Source organism: Chanos chanos, chromosome 7 (assembly GCF_902362185.1).
Source record: "Chanos chanos chromosome 7, fChaCha1.1, whole genome shotgun sequence".
NCBI classification, from domain to species: Eukaryota; Metazoa; Chordata; class Actinopteri; order Gonorynchiformes; family Chanidae; genus Chanos; species Chanos chanos.
In genome coordinates, this window is record NC_044501.1 from 33,365,490 (window position 1) to 33,387,989 (window position 22,500).

Here is a 22,500-nt window from a genome sequence, read left to right on the forward strand (position 1 = left end):
TTGAGAGTGTTCATCAAAGTCTGAAAACAAATTCTGCAAGCTAACCCATACCAGAGCACAGGAACTTCCTGCCCACGTTCTTCACACAACAAATACCCTTATGTCTAACGAGATGACTGGGGGGGGGGGACGGGGGCGATGACGTTATTCTGCAATGTTTTGGAGAACAGGTAGAGGGTCAGAGTATAAAGAGAAACAGAAAAGTTGTGGTGAAATCATGAACACATGCTTTTTTTTTTTTTTGCTTTTTCAGCACAGATATTTTTCTGCTATTATCTCTAAGGGTTCCCAACTTGAGTAAAAAGCCAACTATAAAGACATAACTCATCGCAGAAGCTTTGAAATCTACTTAATAAACTAGGGTTGTATTCATGTCAGTTTTCAAGGATTTTGGTGTTGCGCTCTCAGCATTTTAGGTTATTGATCAAACCTGTCACATGTTCAATATTCAAAGATTAATCAAACTGATCCCAGTGTAATTTCTTACTGATCTGACCAGATTAATTGACAGGGAATCTTTATAGATAAATAATTTACTTCACTTCTATCATCACTCCTCTGTCAACCCTTTAGACAAGAAAAATGTATTTCAGCAAAACATTAGGTGGTCTCAAAACAGTCTAAAATACTTGACTTTCTATCAATTTTGAAATGTTGATAATAAAAACTTTCAGTCTCACAAACATTAAAAGCTGGTTTCCTTCACTCTCTGCCAAAAGGAGCATTCTACACTCAATTTCTAATTCTGTTCTGAACAGTCACAGAGCAACATCTTTAAATGTAAACATAAAAAAAATGTAAACATTACCACCAAACACGTAAAACTTTCATATCTACATCTTCAATCAAAAAATGAACCAGGTTGTGATATTCAGAAAAAGTTCTTACCGAAGCAAAGAAGAACAGTACAGTTGGATGGAGGGAGGAAAAAAGGAAAAAAAAAGATTCCTTTCCTCTGTTTTGTTTGCTCTTACCTCACACTTCTCTACTTCCTGCCCCCGTCTCTGCCCCTCTCTCTCTCTCTCTCTCTCTGTCTGTCTGTGATGTTATTATGCAGTGCAGAAATTCTTGTCCTCCCCGACGTTCTCACGTCCACGTTGTAAAGTCAATTTTGTCCTTTCATCAAATGTTTGCTTATCTTCTGTAGCTTGCTTTCTTGTCTCGGCTGAAAAATTGAATCCGTTCTTCTCCGGGGCATTCCAACGCGCGCGTACACTGAAAATCTGGGCGCTACACTTCTGAATGTCCTCCCTAACATGCGTACACAGTCACTAAGTCACCTCACGGTCTGGTCGCTAGCTGAAACTCTCCCCCTCTTGTGGTCTCTGCTGCTGTTTTTTTCCTTCCTCTCTCTAGTATAAGGAAGTGGACAGTACACTCACTTTGAATGCCCACAAGGTTGAACTCGATCTATAAGATGGTTATCAAAGTATGCAAAGCAGTGATGATAATGGTAACCCATAAAAGTGAGAAACTTATACCAACTACATTTTCAGGGAACATAGTTTCACATAGCTAACTTTCTACCTTACGACCTGACTTTAACATTTCAGTATGGACAAAGATCAGTTACGCAACACTTTCTAAATGTTATCAAGTCATTAATTGTGGGCCTTGTCGAAATTATTGGCAGGATGATAGATATGTTGCTCAAGGAAGTGGTCAGATTTAATGCCTGCGCTGTTTCGAAAAACATTTCAAGGTCAGATACATATGTGTTGTTGCATTTTACACTGATAAGTGATGTGTGACAGCTCTGCTTGTTATTTGATAGCAAAGTTTTTGTCTGACCACAAATGAACTACGTGAAATGGAGCTTCCTGACATTCGAGATTGTATCTCACTTCTTTTGTATTAATCACTCTGTTAGTCAGGGGACAGTATGAATCGGCATTCTAATGACACCCCCTTGCATTCTGAGGTGGTCGCGCATGAAAAGAGCAGTTACGAGTGAAGTAGTGTGCACAGTAAGGTAAATGTAGCCTCTGAGGTGTAGACTGGCCAGGGTAGTTAGAGGCAATAGAGGAATTAGAGTTATGTTTACTAAAACATTAGCCTGCATGCAATTAATAATTGGATCAGTGATTGGCCAATGCATACAAAATGCTCAAACGGTTAGCCCTGTTTCTCGTACTGCTCGTGGAAATGATGCTAACATGTGCAAATGATTGTGACTTGGTCTAACCCATAGCATTTGCATATTTTGTCTGATCTGTTGGGGGTTTTTTTTATGTTATCTCACTGTTGGGAACAACTTACAGGACATGCCAGATGTGACAAGACCTACAGTATTTGCATTCACTGGCACTGTCCATCACTCACCCAATGACTCATCATCACCTGATGCATTCTTATCAAAAATGTGGTAACTGTGGTTGACCATTTTTCTGGGAGAAGTTTACACAAATGCAGTAACAAACAAACAAACAAACAAATAACGCGCAAGATGCAGCATGCGCAGACTGAACTGTGTTTTAGAGTCTATTGGTGCCCAAGTGTCATTCCACGGACCCATTTATGTACGTAAAAGCCGGATATACCTTCAATGCCTGTCACAGGCACTTTAACAGTATATGACTAAATTGAACCTGTATGAAAACAGCTGCACACAGACATGAAACATGTGTAGTACTCTGATCAAACTCAGAGATGGTGATTTTGTTATGCTGTCTTATCAGTTCGAAACTTGGGTGTGGTGGGTATTTCTTTGGTGTGTCTGTGTTTTTTTTTTTTTTTTCTTCTCACGCCTGGTGAGCGGTTTAACTAACTGTGAAAAAAAAAAAAAAAAAAAGAATGACAAAGACCCACCACGATCAAAACGTTGCTGTTTAATTTTGCTGAAGTCGTGCGTTGGAGCGTAATAGAAAACGTGGGCTTTGGTCTTTTTAAATAATGCGTTTCCTTTGCCCTGGGCTTAGCGAGAGGCATGTGTGTGTGTCTGTGTGTGTGAGACAGCCACTGACAGCTGCGTCACCTCTCTGTGTTTTCACTTTTGCGATTAGATGAGGTTGTCCGCTGTGTCTTGACAACCCCATCTGAGGGTTAATGGACGCCGGTGGTTGGGTTTCCTGTTAACATCAGCAATAACATAGAAAGAACTGGATGTGAAACTGGATGTGCAGCACACTGAGCAAAGGAAGGTCATTAAGGTCAAACATTTTCACGTGTGTTCATAGATTTGTATACGGACATAAACTTTAAGGTGAGTCAGTAGCTCAGATTTATCATCTGTGTTGGTGAGAAATGATACTTTCCATGAAGAGAACAAGAGAACTGTTCGGTTTTAATGCGCAACGCTGCGGTTTCGATTTGCATCTCTGAATTGTTTTATAGCAATATAAATAAATGAAAGGAATCATTGATCTGTGTGTCAACACGTGTCGACTGGGCTGTTGACATCTTCCCACAGAAAAAAAAAACAAGTGGGCAAAGTTTTACTGAATAAACTGCAACATTTTTAAAGTTTTGAAATATTAAGGTCCAGTCTGTAAGCATTAGCTAATCAGGAACCTTTGGGTATAATAAGAGTCAGCAAGGGTTTGTGTTGAGTAGTGTTGTCAGTGGAACCGTAACAGTAAAACTGTTTTCTTCTTCTTCATGTAAATCACAGTGATGACAAGCAAGAAAGTTCAAACAGATCAAAGCCCTGACGTTCATGACTGCGAAATTTTTTAACATCTCAATGACGAAGATCAGAAGTAATTTTTTTTTTAAACAAGTTTAATAAAGAAACGCCACCCAAAAAGAAGAAACACAGATCACTCTGTGAATCTCCTCGTAGTTGGTTTTAGTGCCTTTTGACAGAAGAAATGAGACCCGGTAACTGCTAAGCAGTTCAATTTGTTCTCGCCTCATATGGAAACTGTGAGAGCAGTACTTGAGTTAATAGCCTGTACCTTCAAACATCTGAGCTGTACGCTGCCCATTTATATCAACACAACTGATCAAAGTATTTCTGACATTAAGTCGGAGTAAACAGAATTACAATGAAATCTAACCATTTGTACTGAAAAGGTCTCGCGAACAGACAGGATCATGGACCAATGAACGGTGGTATTTGTCCTTAAAAGCCATTTATTTTCTCTTTCCTATGACATCACACAGGAAAGCATGGTAACGTGAGATTTGTCTTATGTTCTTGTGAAACCTGTAAAGATAGACCAGTTAAGTCCCTATTTTTCATTTTTTGTTTCTTCAAAGTTTAATTTTTTTTTTTCTGTAACAAACAATGAACAAGAAGTGAACAGACATAATGTATATAAATGGTTATACAAAAAAATATATAACATAGTACAGACCGAAAACACTACACTTGCCCTACAACATCTTTTCAGAGTAAACAAATTTTGCGGCCCCCCCCCCCCCCTCAAAAAAAAAAAACCGACGAAGACACTCTTAATGTCTTAACGTCTCAAACAATAGCCCCAACAGGCAGCTACGCTGCATGGACCTCACAATACAGTGAAATAAAACCAGAAATTTTGCACTGTTCATTTCTTCAACGGTTCCTTTCTAATGTCTTAATATGAAAATCTGAAGTCGCTGAACAACACCTGAAAGCAGTCAGATAATCCCCTTAACTCCACAAAATAACAGTTTCTTTTCTTTGTCTGAGCGACAGAGTATCTTTCCAAACACTCTTCACTGGCACTGCTGAAATATCAGCCAGCCTCGGGAGAGAAAGCAATAGCTGCACTGTAGGTCTTTGTTAGAAACACACCCTTTTGGACATAACAATAGGGATCGATCCTGTTTATTACCTCACAAAAGGTGTGCTAACCGTTAATGGTATCACACGGAAGACCACGCCTTTATTACAGGGAAACTGGACACCACCACTGTGCGTGTGTGCGTGTGTGTGTGGGGGGGGGGGGGGGGGGGGGGGAGATGTGTGTGTGGGGGGGTGTGTGGTGTGGGGGCTGGCAATATACTGTACTCCAATGGTTGAGTAATCGTTACGACAGTATGTTTTTATGATAGGATACAGAGGAAACAAAGACATCAAAAGCCATAATCACCTGTGTGTATTGACATAATTAACCCCACCTCTCAAACCCCGGGACACGTTGTCTACGACAGCGATCGACGCCGCGCCAGGCGCGATCTTCGTCCAGTCTCGTAGAGACGAAGCGGTCACACCGGGGTGGGGGGGTGGGGGGGGGGTGGAGAAAGAAAAACGCGCTGCGTTCTCACAGCCGTGAATTTCGCCTGGACACAGCACGCGTCGGAACCTGTCTCTCTGGGAGTCAAAACAAACTGTGGGAATGGCGTGCCAGTCGGGTTTAGGAATGCGACTGTGACGTTCCGTGCTCCTCTTCATCGGGAGGACAGTCCACAAAATCAGCCAGCATAGAGGCCATGGCTTCGTCATCCAGCTGGGGCAGGAAAAAAAAAAAAAAAAACCCCACACATTAACCAAGCGCTACAGAAGTAACACAGATGAGACTAACCATACAGCCAAGGCAAAGACAGCGTGTTTACACGCGGTTTGAATGTAACAAGCTGCATTTCCATTTAGGGCTCTGCTATAAACATCTGAGCTCTGCTCGTCTCCCTCAGAAATAGAGTAAACATCATGAGTTTCAGGTCAAACGAACGGCCCTCCGACACACGAGAGGGGAACGACGCCGAGGGAAAGAGAGATTACCTTTTTCTTTTCGCTGCTCTGCTGCTCAGTCTCCTCTTCACCTCGATCTTCCATCTTTCTCTTCGTCCCTCTCCCGTCCTCTCCTTCTCCGTTTTCGTCGCGAACCTCCTCTTGCTCCTTTGCTGCCTCGACGTGTTGCGACGCGGCCTCCTCTCGGTTGGGTTCCGCGCTCTGTTTGGGTTGGTCTTCCGGTTCCGTTTCTGGTCCCTGTTCGTGACCTATGACCTCCGTTGGGACGTCCTGACCCTGGCAAAGGACGCTCGACTCGGTTGAGACGGGCATTCCCTCAGACACAGCCCCTTCCTGTTCCCATGAGCTCACTTCCTGTTCAGCCACCTGTTCACTGGTCTCTTGCTCTCTCTGCTCAGTGGGCCCACCAATCAACTGAGCTTCCATCAGCTGTTCGCTGGCCACACCCCCGTCTCTCTCTCCCATTCCACTGTTCTCCCTCTCTTCCGCGTTCCCTTCATCCTGTTCCTTCACCGTTTCTTCTGTGTAAACTGCTCCCCCCGCCTCCATTTCCTCGGTCCCTCCTTCCGGCTGCCGCTCTCTCTCCACACAGAACATACCCATCCCCCTCTCAACCTCTCCTTCTCCTCTAATCATCACCTCCCCTTCCTCTCCTCCGATCAGGCCTCTCCTGTTCTCACCCTCTAATGGTGGGATCTCTTCTGATTCTTCTTCCTCCTCCTCCTCCAATTCTTCGCCCTCCTCCTCCTCATAGTCGTCATACTCCTCTGCGTCGTAATATTCCTCTTCCTCAGGGTAATCGCTTCCGTCCTCTTCCTCTTCTTCGTCCTCTAGGCCCTCTTCCTCTTCTTCCTCCTCGCCGAGCTCATCTTCGTCCTCCATCTCCTCATCCTCTTCGTCCTCGTCATCTGAGCTGTTAATGTTGATGACGTTTTGATCTTCGTCGTTGGGACCTTGCGGTTGCTGGGGCTGAATTTGGCGGGTGGACGGGGCCATTTGGCTCTGGAGCTGTATCTGTATGGGCAGGCCCAGCTGTGTCGGCTGCCCGCCTGGGGGAGGCTGCATGAGCATCTGTTGGAGCTGAGCACTTCCAGACAGTGATTCCCCCAGGCCACCAGAGGGCGCTGTGAGCGGTGTCACAGTGGAGTTCAAAGGAGGCACGAGCGAGACAAGCTGTGCCGCTTGGCTCGGGCCCGGGAAGGAATTGATGTTGTTGTCATTGGATGGCAAGATCTGATGCGTGATGGATGTGGGGAGGTCATTGGGGAGGGAAGTTTCGCCCACCCCTGCATCACCTCCAGGTCCGGCCGTAGTTACTGGAACAGTGCCCCCTGTTGGAGGAGGAGGTAGCGTTTGCGCGTTAGCCGCTCCGTCTTGCGCCTCCATCATAAGCATGCCCGGGGGCACGATGACGACGCTGTCGTCCGAATCGCTCTCCAGAGAAATCTCCACGTCCTCCGCTTCTTCTTTATCGTAACGGACAAACACCTGCCGCTGGCCCTCAGGAGCTCCGACCCCAGCTAGCTCACTTGGCTGAGCCGAGGAGAGAAGCAGGTCGCCTGGGCTGGCGGTGGGACCAGCTGGGGTGGGCAGAACTGAAGGAGCCAGAGGGAGATGGTTCTCCAGGGACCCCAGAAGAGCTGCCGGGCCAATGCTGAGCGGGTGTCGGGCAGGGAAGGGGTGGCCTGGCGTGGGTGCACCCAGAAGGGGGGGGAGAGACAGAGATGGATTCTGGGAGGGAGCATGGATGGGGGCTGAAGGGGTAGGTTTGAGCGCGAGGGGGGGCAGAGGGAGAGATATCGAAGGGGAACGGGGGTGAAGCAACGTATTGCATATGGTCAAGGCTTCAGCACAGAATGAAGAAACCTACAGAGAGAGAGAGAGAGAGAGAGAGAGAGAGAGACAGATGCACAGAGAGGTATTTCTCCATTGCAAAAGGTAATGGAAAGAGTCTGTTAAACCAGAAACACTGATTTGACTATGCAAACCAAGCAACAATAAAGCTTTGTTAATGTTCGACATTACATATTAACCAGGTTACCCAACGTTGCAAAACAGCAATGCTACCAAACTGCTGCTTTTAGCAAAGCTAGTTTTTCATTGTGTCTGTATTAATAAATAATCCAAGTCTCCCCCAAGCAGTCACTGCTGAGCCTTCTTTAAAACACACAGAGAATGAGTGACGCTTGCAGTCTTAATGTGAACCCCCCCCCCCCCCCCTCCCCCTTTGCCAAATCTTTTAGAATGTTAAATCTGCGAAGAGTCTGTGAAATTTCTCATAATACCAGAAGATCATTTGCTTATGTTATCGACGAAAACAAACTCTTGTGTACTCCAAACTGTTTTCTACACAGACAGCGTCAGTTAAAGACACAGGGAAAGCACTGGTTATCGGTTAAAAGCATTAGCGCAAGCTTTTCTTTTCAAACTTCTGTGATACGGTGGTTTGGGTTACGGTTGCTGGTTTTTCTGTTCATTTGTTTAGAGAACAGGAAAACCTGTTTAGAAAAGGAAAGTGAAAAAACTATGAAGTCTTTTCCAAAGAAGAAGCGCGTGGGTGTGTTTTTGGTTGGGCTCGTGTGAGTTAACTCGCAGAAGCGCAGGGGAAGAGAGCGCGCCTAAGAGAGCATTACGTGAGCTTGCGCATTTGCATTGACGAGAGCACAGGGGAAACGTGTGACAATGTGAGGTTGTTTCTGTTTCCACGTGACTCAGCAAAAGGTGAAAGATAAGTGGCTACATGCTCGCCTGAACATCTTAAATTATTAGTTGGTTTGTAAACCATGCGCCTCTACATTGAAACTGAGGGGAAAAAAAGGCACAAACAGTTGTGCTATATCAACTACATAATCACAGCTTTATCAAAAAAAAAAAGAGCTCATAAAAATATGCAGAAATTTCTTTTTTTTTTTTCATATTATCTGAATGTCGCTTCAAGGGACACTTGACATTCTCAAGAAGTTTCGAGTACGATGATTTTAGAAGCTGCTAGACCCAACATGAGCCAGAAAAACACGGCTCAACCCCGTCCAGAGACACAGCTTCAAAAACAAATATGCAAAACTAAAGTGAGTGAGAGAGAATGACTCAATGCTTATTGAAGATAATAACTGATAGGCAATAGCAGCGGTGAAAAATGTCTTAAGCCAAATAAAACTTGAGTGCAAATGTTCTCAGGTCTGCGGTTGCTCTTTTTTTTTTGTTCCTGTGTTTGGTTTGAATGCAGAAGCACTGCATGTATTTAACTGGGGCTGCTGAGTTCTGGATGCATTGTCCTTAACTGCTGTTGCCAGGCAGATAATTCAAAGGCAACCTCTAGTGGCCTGTTCTAGAACTGGTTTGATTCCAAAGACAAGATATTCTACAAGCCATTTCTCCTTTGCACTTTTATACAGAAGACAAATTTATGTATTCTGAACTTTATGCATCATACTAAAAGCCTCTGAATGAACCATTGTGATACATAAATAGGACTAATTGAAGTTTTAACATCAGATTTCCAATGTTATGTTCTGCAGTCAAATGTTCTGCGAAAGAGAACCATGAAGACGGCTACCAGAGAGGCCTAGATTTGTCCTAAGTGTTAGGTTAACGACGAGACTCTTTCGGAAACCGTTTTTAGAGTCAACGTCATCGGCTCACCGTGATGGCGCGGTCGCGGCGTCCGTTGCTGAACACGGACACGGCGCAGGAGAGAGGGGGAGGCCAGCGGGGGGACGGCACCAGAACCATGGCCAGCAGGAGGCGGTAGAGCTCGCGGCGAGGGGCAGCGCTCCCGTACTGGCCGCTAACCGCCCCAGCGTCACAGCCGCCGTGGGCCTGCTGCTGCTGCAGACGCACGCAGAGAGGGACGACCAGGTCCTGCAGCCTCTGAGTGTACGTGTGTGTGTGTGTGTGTGTGTGTGTGTGTGTGTGTGTGTGAGAGAGAGAGAGAGACAGGGTTAGAAGCATTCACAGAAAATACACACACACACACACTGGGACAACCTATTCCTGTAACCTCAGAAGATATGGGTGTGTCACAGAATTCCAGGAGCGTGATACGTAGGGTCATTAATGTACAGCCTTATTGTGATCTCTGTTTACGAGGCAATGGGATCTGACTGATGCACTTATTTTAAGTCGCTTTGGCTAAAAGCGTCTGCTAAATACCAAATTGTAAATTGTGTGTGAGAAAGGAAGATCACAAACAAACACACACACACACACACACACACGCACACACACACACACACGTGTGACTTTGACAGTGTGTTTGACAGATATGAGACTGGATACACTTACAAGAACTCACACTGATAATGAAATGTTAAAATACATTTACTTTAAGGAGCATTAAAAAGAAAAATTAAATGCAACACTGAAACAAACCTTGTGCAGATCCTCCTTTAGCAGAGTTCCACTGGTCAGAACAATCTGTCTAAGAGCTGCAATGGGAACATCATCATTACCTTCAATTTCAGAAAAACTTCCAGTGCATAATCAATTCAGTCATTCTAGTGATAAGCTGATCAAGCCCCTGACCTCGAAGAGCAGACAGACATGTGTCCTGATTGGCTAAAGCATCTCCTTTCCTCTGTAGCGAGACTCCACCCGTATCGCCAATGCCCAGCCCCTTTGTCCGCCGAGGACCCGCCTTCCCAGCAGGGCCGACAAGGTCTGACATTGCAGACTGTGCTGCTCTAAGCTAGAGAAGCAAGAGACAAAAAATAACATTTATTACATTTATAAATGTATTAAATTGAATAAATTACATTTATTCAAACAAATTTACAGAAATTAAAGATACAAAGTATTTCAGCAACCGGACAAAAGACAGTTGAAAATTTTTTGCCTAATATGGTGAATATCCCATGGGCAGTAATATGTGGTTTACTAAGTTCAACCCAGTGCTAAGATTCTGTGAGAAGGCATTTGCATTGGCTGGGCTTGCTAACCTTGACAGCTTCTGCTCCTGGTGTGATGTCACCCATTAGGTGAGCGAACAGTATCTCTGAGTGGGTGGTGCTTCCCTGAAGAACAGAGGTAGAGGCTCCTCCTACCCTTACCCATAATTCTAATGTTCGGTAAAGAGCCACCCTTACAGCGCTGTAGGGGGAAAAAAAACAACAACAATATTTTAATAAATGTTTAAAGGTTCCTCAGCACGTTTCAGTTTCAGAGTGTATCCATAAAGAAAACTGGGCACGCCCAGGTGTGTGTTACCTGTAGGCTCTCTGTTGCCCCAGACTGGCCTCTGGTAGGGGGGTCCACACAGACAAAGACTGAGAGAACAGTCTAGTGAGGACACTACAGTACTGCACTAGCCCTCTCCCAACACTGAAACGCACACGAGACCAGCCAATCAGTTCATCCGTCTGACAAGCAACAGACCATTTCACGAGCGCATTTAAATTAATCAAAAAAGGTAATGTGTAGTTCTATAATGACCAGTATAGTATTCTAGAAAGAGTACAAAAAAAACAAACCGAAGAATAATGAGAGCTCTTGATGTACAGTGGTGGCGTATTTGTATGCAGTGTGTATTTTTACTTACGCTTTAATTAAAGCAGAAAGCAAATCCAGAGTGTCGATGTGTGTTGAGGGTAAAACTAGTAGCTTCAGACAGCCATCACCTGTCACATTCTACAAAACACACACACACACACATACACACACACACACACACCACTCATCAGGCAATGCAGTGATGATGGGTTTTGTTAGTACACTCTTGTCTATATCTATGGACCCCTGAGGGCAGATAGAAATCTGTGACTGATGGGGTTTAGTCCAGTTAAAGTGGATGTGAAATCTGTTCTGCTGTAATATGTGAAAGTTAATGAGTGTTTGGCTTTGGATCATGCTGAGCGTGAGATCACGTGCTTTAGACTCACAATGGTCTTGCCGCTGACCGCCAGAGCGCGACAGACCAGGTTCAGCACATTCTGAACGGGCAAACGAACAGGGCACGCTGGATCCACACTGAGACAGAGCGAGAGAGAGAGAGAAAATACGACCGTTAATACATCTATCGCACCATAAAGCATGAGAATGTCAAAAGAAAGAAAATAGCAAATATTCTCCAACAGCTTCAATGAGTCAGATACTTCTTTTAACTCAGCATTTATTTAAACTGGAGTGGATGTAGAGTGGATGCACACACACACACACACGTTGGGTACCTGAGTGTGTGTTTGAGGGCCAGACACACTGCCCTGTAGCGATGCTGCAGCTGAAGCACTAACAGAGGGTCCATATCATCTAAAGGGGAGAAGGGCAGCTCCACACCCGGCCCTTCATACTGTACCGTTCCCTCTGAAACAGAGAGAGACAGAACAATAGAACCATAGACAGACAGATAGATAGACAGATAACGAGAGAGGGAACAGAGAAGTGGCAATGTCATAAAAGAGCGAGAGACAGTAGGAAGAAGAGTAAATCAATAAGTCAGTCGTGCGTGGACACAAACCTGGAATTCAGTAGTTATAGATGTAAACATGATAGAATTGACAGTCAGCGAGCTTTTGAGTACAATCAGGAGCTTCTTCACCCTGGTTTATTAAAATGCTTCACTATAATCTCACCTGACTCAGCCCCCTGGTACAGTTGTCCCAGCAAGCTATTGGCCGATGCCAGTAGGCAATGCAGTTGATTGGTCCAGCCCTCAGCCCTACGCCCTCCTCCGCCTCTCTCCAGCACACCACCCAGGCAAGGCAGACGCCCATAACACTCACTAGCAATCTAATGATGGTAAAGAGAGAGAGAGAGAGAGAGAGAGAGACAGACAGACAGACAGAATGTGAAAGAGGGACAAAAAACCAAGAGTTTGAAAAATCAGCAGGGGAGAAACACTTCCTCCTTTCAAAATGAAAGAGCTACAGATTTAATATTGTCATATCAGATTTCACACGGGTCAACTAAGAGTTCAGGCATTACACAGAGACATGAAAGGTGCCAACCTCTTGAACCTTTGGGTTATCAGAGTCCATCTTAGACAGGAAGTAGGCCCCAAGCTTTTCCTGTGGAAGTAAGTACAGAACTTTCAGAGGGTTTATCTTTTCCCACACAGGCCAGTAACACAAACACCCAGTCATAATTTTTCATAGCCGACAGAACAACTGTACATAATATACAAAAGCGTTTGTATAACACTGAAACTGGCCTCTGACACTTACCCTCATGGACCCACAAGCCTTGGGGTAATAGGTCATACATGCCATCATTCCCTCCATGGCCGCTAGGTGGCACTGTAATACAAACAACAACAACAGTGCAAACTCTCATCGGACAAAAAAAAAAAAAAAAAAAAGAGTTGTATCAAAAAGTGAACTAACCAGTTTGGATACTTTAAAAAACACATCGCTAATCTCATTAAATGTTACAGAAATTTCAGCTGTAGCGCCATGCGGATTAAAACACTTCAGAAAAACGATATCAGTTTGCTGAATTTTCTCTAAAGAAGAGAAACCAGTCACGGCAAGCGGAGATCTTTAAAGAGAGAGGAAGACTCTTGACTGGTAGTGCAGTAAGTGGGTTACATCCAGAGCTCCAGTCTTACCTCTGTCTTGAGACCCAGAAGGGAGGTGAGAATCCCCAGGATCGAGTTGAGACCCACCTCCCTGGCCAGCTCCGGCAGCTGGGACGAGTACTGAAGCACGTCCTGTAGCACGCTGACCGCCAGCTGTACCGAGGGTAAAGGGGCCTGGGACTTAAAGGAGAAGGAGAAAGAACCACAGAAAGACAGAAGGAAGGAAGGAAGGAAGGAAGAAAGAAAAAAAAAAGAAATTTGAATGCAGCTCTTTCTGTGTGGCTGTGCATCTCTTTCACAGAAGAGCTCTGTTCTGTGTGTTTCTCGTAACAAGGTACAGACTGCTGTTACTTCGAGTGCCTTCTCCTAGCACTACACTCTGAGTGCAGACAGGGTGTGCATTTTACCTGAATGACCTGCTGAAGAGACCTTAACCATGACAGACAGTGCTGCTGAAACACCTCACTGGAACTGTCCTTCACCAACACTGAGAGCAAACACAAGCCTTCGAACCTGCCGCAAAGACACAGGGCAGAGACAACATGTAATCAAGTCTTAGATTTGTCTTACAGAACAAAAAAAAGTGGCACTGCAGTTACAACAACTTCACCTGGAATTTTAATGCACAAGAAAAATTAGTAATTGAACAATTTTTTCTGAATTTAAGTAACGTCATAAAACTCCGAGTTGTACGTTAACCGCTGGTGACTAATAATACCGAAGTAATTTATCGGTGGTTAAGAAGACTGTGTCGAGGACGTTACTAGAAAGCCATAAACTTGATAAATGCACTAAGTATTACTTCCTTACGTTTTTAAGGATGTTGCTCACCTGGTTTTGCTTGATCCGAGTCGTGCATTGCTCAGCCCCACAAGTCCACCGACAGTACCCGTGCTCTGAATACATTCGCAGTAATGAGGGGGAAAAAAAACAAACAAAAACAGGACAGATGTGTCAGCGCAATCACAAATGGCTGTCATAGAAAGACGTGAGTTCAGGAGAACATTCCCTGCATAATGCTAGAGACCACATTCAGAATACATACGGAAAATCTGCAATGAACATCAAGTACTGATAGCTAACGGGGAACGACAGTCTATAAACAGAGTGAACAAGTGGGAAACGTGCAAGCTCCAGAAGGAAAATTATGACCTTCGGAAAATTAATTACTTTTTGCAAATGTTTAACATACACTTAAGACGTTGTTTCTATATTAAATACACCACCGTAAACAAAGACCGGAGCTAGAAACCCTCCCATTGGAATGACATAAATGGCATGGGCACTGCACCGAAGCAACGTTAGCGGGAGATGTGATATAGAATAACGAGATATAATATATGTACCTGAATCCCAACCACGCCATGCTCTCTGTAATTTGCTAATAGTGCAGGTAAGTATTCAGGTCGGTCTTCTTTCAGAGCAGACACCAGACCCTCCGTCAGCCGCATATTATTGGGGCCATGCAGCCAAGCCGCCGTAGCCATCTTAGCGCTTCGTTTCTCCGTTACGTCAAAGTCATTCGACATGATGTTGACGTCAAAACAAAGCGACAGCCCTGCCCACCGTAATTTATTTATTTAGTGATGTGGTTCATTCGCATGGCTAAAGGAAATCCAAACAACAACATTATTCAAATGATAAAACAAAGAACAAAACATTAATGCAGTTATTAATTTGTGGAATATGCATTTTACCAACAACACTGATAACCTCATTAGGGTGAAAATGCTGTAACATACTATAGCTCTGCAGAAAAACAAACCAACCAAACAAAAAAAACCCTTAAAAACCACCAACAAATCACATCACTATGTGATAACTGATTAAGAAAACCTTCATGGTTAATAGTAATCTCTTTCAATCTTTTTATTTCTTTTTTTTTTCTTTATAACCAAACCTTTATATGACAGGCACTGCTTCCAGCCCTGTTCCCTTTCAGCCTGCTTCTCTTGGTGGCATGAACAAAGTTTGCTTGTGCAAGAATGAAATTGACACACTGATATCAGTTTTATTTTCCTGACTGCAACTGTGCTGAAACCCTGTTTTGTGGCCCTCACCCCCACAAACTGTACTATTTCAGAGTATGATGATGTGAGAGGAAGAGGAGTGTTTTGAGTGTTTAATAAAATAATGCTTAAGAGAGTTTCCTGTTGCTGTATGGACAGCGAATACTGTCCATACAGTAAAATATTCCAGTGGAATAAAGCAGGTGTGTGAGGCAGAATTTCTCATTTAAGACGGTCACATTAAGTCAGCAGCAGCAGACCGCCTATAGGCCACAACTCCTAACCGTCTAACAAGTCTACAAGTACAGCAGTGTAAGTAATATATGTATATTTAAAAAAAAAAAAAAAAAAAAAAAAAAAGCAGGAACAGCTAGATAATTAGAAGTTAAGCTATAGAGTTCATCATCTTTACTCGTAATTGTAATGCTATTTGACCTGTGATGTCAGAAGTATACAGCACATATGTGCAAAAACACCAAAACCACCTGAAGACCAGGGAGAGCGTCAAAATGACACACTTCAAGCACTACTACTGGTTTACTAATCACATAATGCCAGTAACCCCGGCACATATAATAGTAGAGTGTAATTTTAAGACTTTCCCTCGATATATATTCGTACGTACCCATGAAAAATTCACACAAATAAAGAGACAGAGACAAGTTTGTATGTTAACTGTTTTTCTTATTTTTTTACATTTTCTAAAATGCAGTACAAAATAAAGAAGCAACATATATCTTCCAATGGTTTTTTTTTATGATTTTCTTTAAAAAAAAAAACAAAACAAAACTTTTGCGTTTTTTTAATTGTCATTTTTTTCATTGCATTTTATTGACTAAAATAACATATTGCTTATACAGTATCTCATTTTTCATATCAATATATTTTTTTTATTTTACTTTATTGTGAATTAATTAAATTACCAGGTAGCATAACATCTTACTTCCTTGATAACAATTTTAGTAGTAGTAATAGTAGCTTAAAATCATTTTAAAATAAAATAAAAAAAATCTGGCATGGTAAATGGTCGTCTAAAAACCAATATGACGGCGTGCGGCTCCTTAGATATCCCTACCAGCTGTGTGAGAAGGTATATGTAGAAAGAAAAGTTTTTTCTTTCCTTTTTTTTTAACACTTGATTGGTTCACAGACAGATGAGACAATCGCCATTCATATCACGACGCATTTTTTTTTTCTCTACATTTAGATGGTCCAAGAGCGTGCGCTATTACAACACAACGACATCCCTACACAGTTGCCTTTGCAAGCATCCATGGCATTCAAGCGAATCACACCAGCACAAGGTTCACTTATGACTTAAGACCATCTTTTTGGGGAAAAAAACCAACCAAACAAACAAACAAAAAAAAAAACAGCCTTCATAAGAAGTAACCTTTCGGATCGTGCGTCTTCACACAGCTAAATCGTCCGCAAATACGAGCAACAGCTCTCAACAGCAGTCAGCTAATGAATTTACACGTGTGAAACCTTATTACATGTATCTGAGTAAACTGATCTTAAAAAAAAAAAAAAAAAAAGAAACCTTTTAAGCACAGCTCTAAAGGGGGAGGTTACGTGTCATGTTCCGTCACGTGAGATATGAGGATAGTGAAGCAAAACATATCACTTAGCATTTGATTGGTCCCAAATGCACCTCGTTCACTTTAGGCTGATAAATTTTACAAACGTCTCTAACGCTTGGCCAGTGGGGCTTAAGGTGTTTTTTTTTTCCTTTTCTTTCTCTGAAAACAGAAGAATATGAAGGGCACACAGTGATGTGTGTGTTCTTGTGTTCACTGTGTTCTTGTTCTCTGAGCACATGCATTGGTTCTCTGAGTACGTAGGGCCTGTATGTTGCTCTGTGCTACAGAGAAAACACAATTACACATTAGGACTTTACACATAATGCACCAAACTCAGATCAGTCAAATACAAGCACTGCAGGACTGTGTGCTACGTCTACAAGCTATATGGACATTTTTTTTTTAAAAACCTTTATTTTTGTTACCCGAGTCTGCAGAAATAGGTTGCGTTGTAAATCTGTGCGAATACGTTCACTAAACCAAGCAAGAACACGCTACAAAGTTAGACTTCAGCCTATTTAAAAAGAAGCCATACATCACCTTTATCTGTAGCTGGTTTCAGTTAATCAGCTGTAAACTAGAGCAAAAGAAGTCAGATAAGAGGGCCGATATATACATGGTGAACTGGGACGCATTTAAAACCAAGTTGGCACACAGTCCTTCTGGACCTGTATTTGACGTAATCTTAAAGGACTACCATGGTCAGATCTTTAAACAGTAACTCATGTACAATATTTAAAAAGAATAATAATAATAACAACAATAATAATAATATATACAGCGTATGAGAATACAGCAGGGAATATCTGGTTAGTCTGTCCATAACTTTTTTTTTTTTTTTTTTAACCTCATCTTTCCTGAAAAATAAAATAGACTTTCAAATAATAACAATAAAAAAAAAAAACAAAACAACAATAATAATGGCATGTATTTCTTGCGAATAAAACGACAGACCAAAACTAATAAGTAGTTAAAATCAGAAGTAGTCTCTTGCTCGAGCCCCTTGGCCCCTCCCTCTCCCTCACATTCATGTTCTTTGACTGGGGGAATTTATCCGCGAGGCTACAGTGCTATGCTGGTTTCTGAGTTTCAGAGGTACAGACAGACAGGTAAAGCTATTCCGGCACATTCCGGCTTTCCCTCAAAGCCCGGCCAAACCAGTGGCGACTGCGTCACAATTAAAGGGACAATGGGGGGGGGGGGGGGGGGGGCAATCCTGGGATTATATCTTTGATCATTATTAGAGGTGTTTATTAGCACCAAATATAAATATAGATACACCATTCATTGTTTGAGGATTGGATGGGGGGGCGGGGGGGGGGGGGGGGGGGGGTTGATTTCTGCAAAAGTTTTAGTAGCATACTGGTAACTTCTTCACTTGAATAAAAAAAAAAAAAAAGAAAGAAAGAAAATTCTTAGCCATCTGCTAATTGTCATAGATCCTGTTAATGCATAAAATATCAAGATGAATCCTTACTACTCTCTCCTAATTGATGTTCTTTAGACACACAGCATATGCAAAGAACTGTTTAAAATTTCCCCAGCACTTATCCAAAAGGACCAAAGCCAATAACTCTAAAGTAAAACCTTAAACTGTTCCCTGACATTATCTGGCTGTAGCAGGTTTTCCACCTACTCACAACTATTAACTAAGACACCGCAACCTACCAGCGTCCGAGACTCAGAGATGGCACTATTCTACTGACACTAGAGGGCGCCAGAGAGCGTTGTAAAATACAAGCCTGAATGCTGAGGTTTCTCATTAGTGCTGGTCCCAGGTCAGTCCCCCCACCCCCCCTCCTTAATCTTTGAAAGACTAAAGTTATGAGCTGTTTAGACAAAGCTGACACCAGACTAGTGGTTTAAGAAAACCACAACCAAGGGACCAGTAAAAGCCATTCTAGCATGGGGTTTGAATTTAATGCTAACTTTCAGCTTGAGGAAAATATACCCCCCCCCCCCACACACACACACACACAGAGACACTGAGCTGCTTTGTTAGGTTCACGAGGGCGTTTTCATCGCAAGTTAACTCACACAGATCTGTCATTATCAATCTGTCCTCACCTATTGTAGAGTAAACGCCTAAAGGGAAAGAGCCCTGGGAAAGGCAGAGAAAGGGGGAAAAACATGGAAATTTGACATAATGGAAAGTTTTACCCAAAGGGGACAACAACAAAAAAAAAAGTTAATTCCCTGGAAATCATGACATAAACAGGATACAAAAATAAGTTTTTCTTCTCTGAATAGCATCTCTGACAGTTTAAACATTTATAAATTTCAGTGCTTCAGATTGAAATGCCATACGCTGAGGTGTTGAACTAAATGAGTTTATATTGTGTAGAGCCAGCCGTGTAAAAAGAATTGAGCTACGCTTGATTTGCACGTTAAACAGAAAAGAAAAACATGTTTTTAAACGAGTTGACACATAATTTAATTTTAAGGAAAGTCGCGTCATTCTGTGGCACTCTAACAAAATTAAGTTGTTTGAGAGTAACTAAAGTTGGAGTGTGCGTGCGTGCGTGTGTGTGTATGTATGTGGCACAAACAGTAAAAACAGGCATTTCAAGGCTCGTCCTAAAACTTGCTTTCTCTGGTATCTCTCTCTGTTTTGACTTACATGCAATTCTCTTACCAGAGCTGCTAGACACTATATACACACATTCCTCTGGTGTACATCCCTCCCCTTTACAATACAAAGCAAAAGAAAAAAAAAACAAAAAAAAACAGTTTATGTTCTAATTTTGTTTTTTTTAACCCGTCAGATCCTCAAAATCAACCCCCCCCCCACATATCATAAGTGTTACATGCACCATAAGCGCACTGAAACATCATACGCAACCGTTACACGTAGTTCAGATACGTGTATACTTCCCAGTGAGTGACATATACCTGAACCAATAGGATCTCGCGTGTTTGATTCTTTAACGGCACGAAGGGAGAGGAACAGGACAAAAAAAAAAACCCTACCTCCAGTTCCCCCATACATGAGTGTGCAATGCCTTTTGACTTGTACAATGAAGTGACGTGATACATCTGTTTAGACATTTCTGAGCTAGTGACATCCACTTGATACAGAGAGTGAGATGCATATGAGGACATATTTGTAAGACCACCCCTGAATCAGTTGGACCCTCAGTTAAAGAGCAGTTCTAGACTGGTTCCACTGGTTCTCTCCGTGTTCCACCTCTTTCTCTCCCTCTCAGTCCCTCCCTGTCTCTCTCAGTTTCTTGCATCAGACAGAAAGAGCTCCCCTGAGCCCCCCCCCCCCCCCCCCCCCCCCCCCCAAAAAAAAAACCAAAACACCCACAAACAACAGCATCACATATGGAGGGGAGGAGACTGGGAAAGAGGTATGAGAGAGAGAGAAAGAAAGAGAGAGGGAGAAGAAGAAGAAGAAGAAGAGAGCGTTGAGAATCAGCGACTGCCCGGTGCGGTGGTAGTGAGCCCAGTGGAGCAGCATTAGGGACTGGTTTTTGGAGGGAGGAGAGAGGCGTTAGCAGAAATGGTCGTCCTCGTCTTTCTCGTCTTTCATCCCTTTCAGGCGCAGGCGCGCAAAGTCCTCAAACACAAAGTCATCATCCTGTGAGTAATTACTGAGAGAGAGAGAGAGAGAGAGGGGGGGGGGGGGGGGAGAGAGGGAGGGAGAGAGGGAGGGAGAGAGAGAGAGAGAGAGAGAGAGGGAGGGAGAGAGAGAGGGAGGGAGAGAGGGAGGGAGGGAGGGAGGGAGGGAGAGAGAGAGAGAGAGAGAGAGAGAGAGAGAGAGAGAGAGAGAGAGGGAGAGAGGAAGAAGTATGAAGCTTAAGTCTCACGCTGAGACTCCATTTTTATACATGACCAATTTATACATGATGACAGCTTAAGATCTTTTTTTAAGATTTTAACAGACCAATCTCAGACGCGCAAAACTCACTTCGTCTCAAACTCTATCAGATTGGTATCCACGGGAACGTCCGTCTCGGGCACAACTGTGAAACACAGACAACAATAAACAAACGATAACGACACGCCATGGCATATACCACCGACATCCACACACCCAGGAGGTATGGGCGTGGAGGGAGACAAGGGGAAGTCGGGAAGAGAAAACAATCGTGTTTTTTTACATGACCTCTCTGTGGCGTTAGCCCTAAAAAAAACAGAGCAGTGGAGGAAGTGTCTTTCGGCCGCTGTGTGTGTGTGTGTGTGTGTGTATGTGTGTGGGTTACCTGACTGCGGTCGGGAGCTGGACTGGTCCGAGGGTTTGGGGTGCATCAGGACAAACGGAAGCTCCACGGAAACGTCGCTGTCACGGAAACAATGCCAAGCAAGAGTTAAAACCCCTTACCGTAAAAAAAACAATGTGAGACTGTGCGACGAAACAGGTTTAGCGTCGGGGGTTAGCCCAGGCTACAGGCTAGAGTAAGAATAAGCCAGAGAGGCTTTGAACTTTATTGAGTTTGATAGTTCAGTAGTTTATATCTAATTAGGGCAGAAAATAAGCTCTGTAGGTCTAGGTTTTGAATGTCTGCCCAGATGAAGAGTCGTTTTCAAAGGCACGAGGGTGCGTAAGAGCAAGGGTTTGGAGCGCGTGAGGACTGGCTTGTGTGTGTGTGTGTGTGTGTGTGTGTGTTTTAGAAGGAAACTCACCCTCCACGAGACACCACAAGTTTGACTTTGACTCTGTAAGACACCAAGATCCCCAGTACTTCTTTATTGGAGACATCCTTCACTCTACAGAGAGAGAGAGAGACAAGAGACCAAACATAACAGAAGATTCAAACCCCGTCAAATATCTCATCAGGTATGGATTATTTACATTTTAACAGGCTGATGTTCTTAATATAAATGAAAAAAAAAACAGTATTACTCGTTCCGATTCCATTCTTTGTATCAGAGAGTCAAATCACAACGCTTTAAAAACACATTTGTCATATCGGGATCATTTCAATAAAAGCTACAGTGGGTTTTCAGACACGCGCGTGCGGCTATACAGCGGGTTGTCCGATACACACACGCATATACACGTTGCGGACACACACTCACATGGTGCTAGAGGCCAGGTTGGTGTCTTCATGTTTGAGTTTCCCATCCAGGGCCAGTCCCCTCTTCTCACGGTTGTTGGTCAACGTGGGTGTGAGTGTGTAGACCTTGCAGAACGTGGAGCTGGGAGAGACCTGGTCACTGCAGGGGGAGAGGGAAAGAAAGGGGGAGGGGGGGGGAGGGAAGAGAGAGGATGAGTATTATCGCTCGTGGCTCGGCCGCTCTGGCTAGAAACACTCAGCCGGGCAGACGCCGGCCGCCGAAAAATTCATGTTTCGTTGTCACCGCGTTAAAACCGCTGACTGACTGGTGATTGGGAAACTGGGTGAAAAGATATGTGTGTGTGGGGGGGTGGCTGTGTGCGTGTGTGTGTGTGTGTGAGTGTGAGAGAGAGGGGGGGGGGGGGGGGTGAATAAGAGGAGAGCGAGAGGGAGGAACAGCAAGAGAGAGCAAGAGATAGACAGAGTGAGCAATAGAGATGCCTGCAAGGTTTTTGTGCGTGTGTGTGTGCGCGTGCGTGTTGTGTAATGTGTATGTGCAAGATACATGCGTAATATACGTGCGTCAGTAGTTTGCGGTATATGAGGACACAAAGAAGAGCCTGTTTTCTGTCCTGGTGTGGCGAGAACAGGAGTTGAACAAACAGACGGGATAACGTTATGAACTGACAGAGGAACCGAAAAACGAACAGGAGAAGAGAAGGGAGTCGAAAAAGAGGAAACACACGAGGCTGAAATCAAGGACGTTATAAAACAAAAG

At 43.5% G+C, this 22,500-nt stretch overlaps 2 protein-coding genes across 3 annotated transcripts in view; both read right to left on the reverse strand.

Moving 5' to 3' along the window:
- Positions 1–5,104: 5,104 nt before the first annotated feature.
- pelp1 (proline, glutamate and leucine rich protein 1) lies at positions 5,105–14,614 on the reverse strand. Its single transcript, XM_030779971.1, has 17 exons — positions 14,474–14,614; positions 13,959–14,023; positions 13,535–13,640; positions 13,158–13,307; positions 12,775–12,846; positions 12,559–12,618; positions 12,184–12,340; positions 11,782–11,914; positions 11,494–11,581; positions 11,154–11,242; positions 10,823–10,936; positions 10,555–10,705; positions 10,142–10,304; positions 9,989–10,044; positions 9,260–9,487; positions 5,648–7,483; positions 5,105–5,375 (listed from the first exon to the last, which is right to left on the reverse strand). Exons 1-17 carry the CDS (start codon positions 14,612–14,614, stop codon positions 5,283–5,285), a joined length of 3,702 nt encoding a protein of 1,233 aa, XP_030635831.1. The 3' UTR covers positions 5,105–5,282.
- A 5,443-nt stretch (positions 14,615–20,057) lies between these two features.
- Positions 20,058–22,500, reverse strand: part of arrb2b (arrestin, beta 2b) — a 31,319-nt gene continuing 28,876 nt past the window's right edge. For both annotated transcript variants that reach the window (XM_030779949.1, XM_030779948.1), the window contains 5 exons: positions 21,745–21,882; positions 21,349–21,432; positions 20,928–21,004; positions 20,633–20,687; positions 20,058–20,315 (listed from right to left, as the gene is read on the reverse strand). In XM_030779949.1, the coding sequence (XP_030635809.1) occupies positions 20,216–20,315; positions 20,633–20,687; positions 20,928–21,004; positions 21,349–21,432; positions 21,745–21,882 (454 nt within the window). In that variant the 3' untranslated portion in view covers positions 20,058–20,215. The remainder of the gene's footprint in view (positions 20,316–20,632; positions 20,688–20,927; positions 21,005–21,348; positions 21,433–21,744; positions 21,883–22,500) is intronic.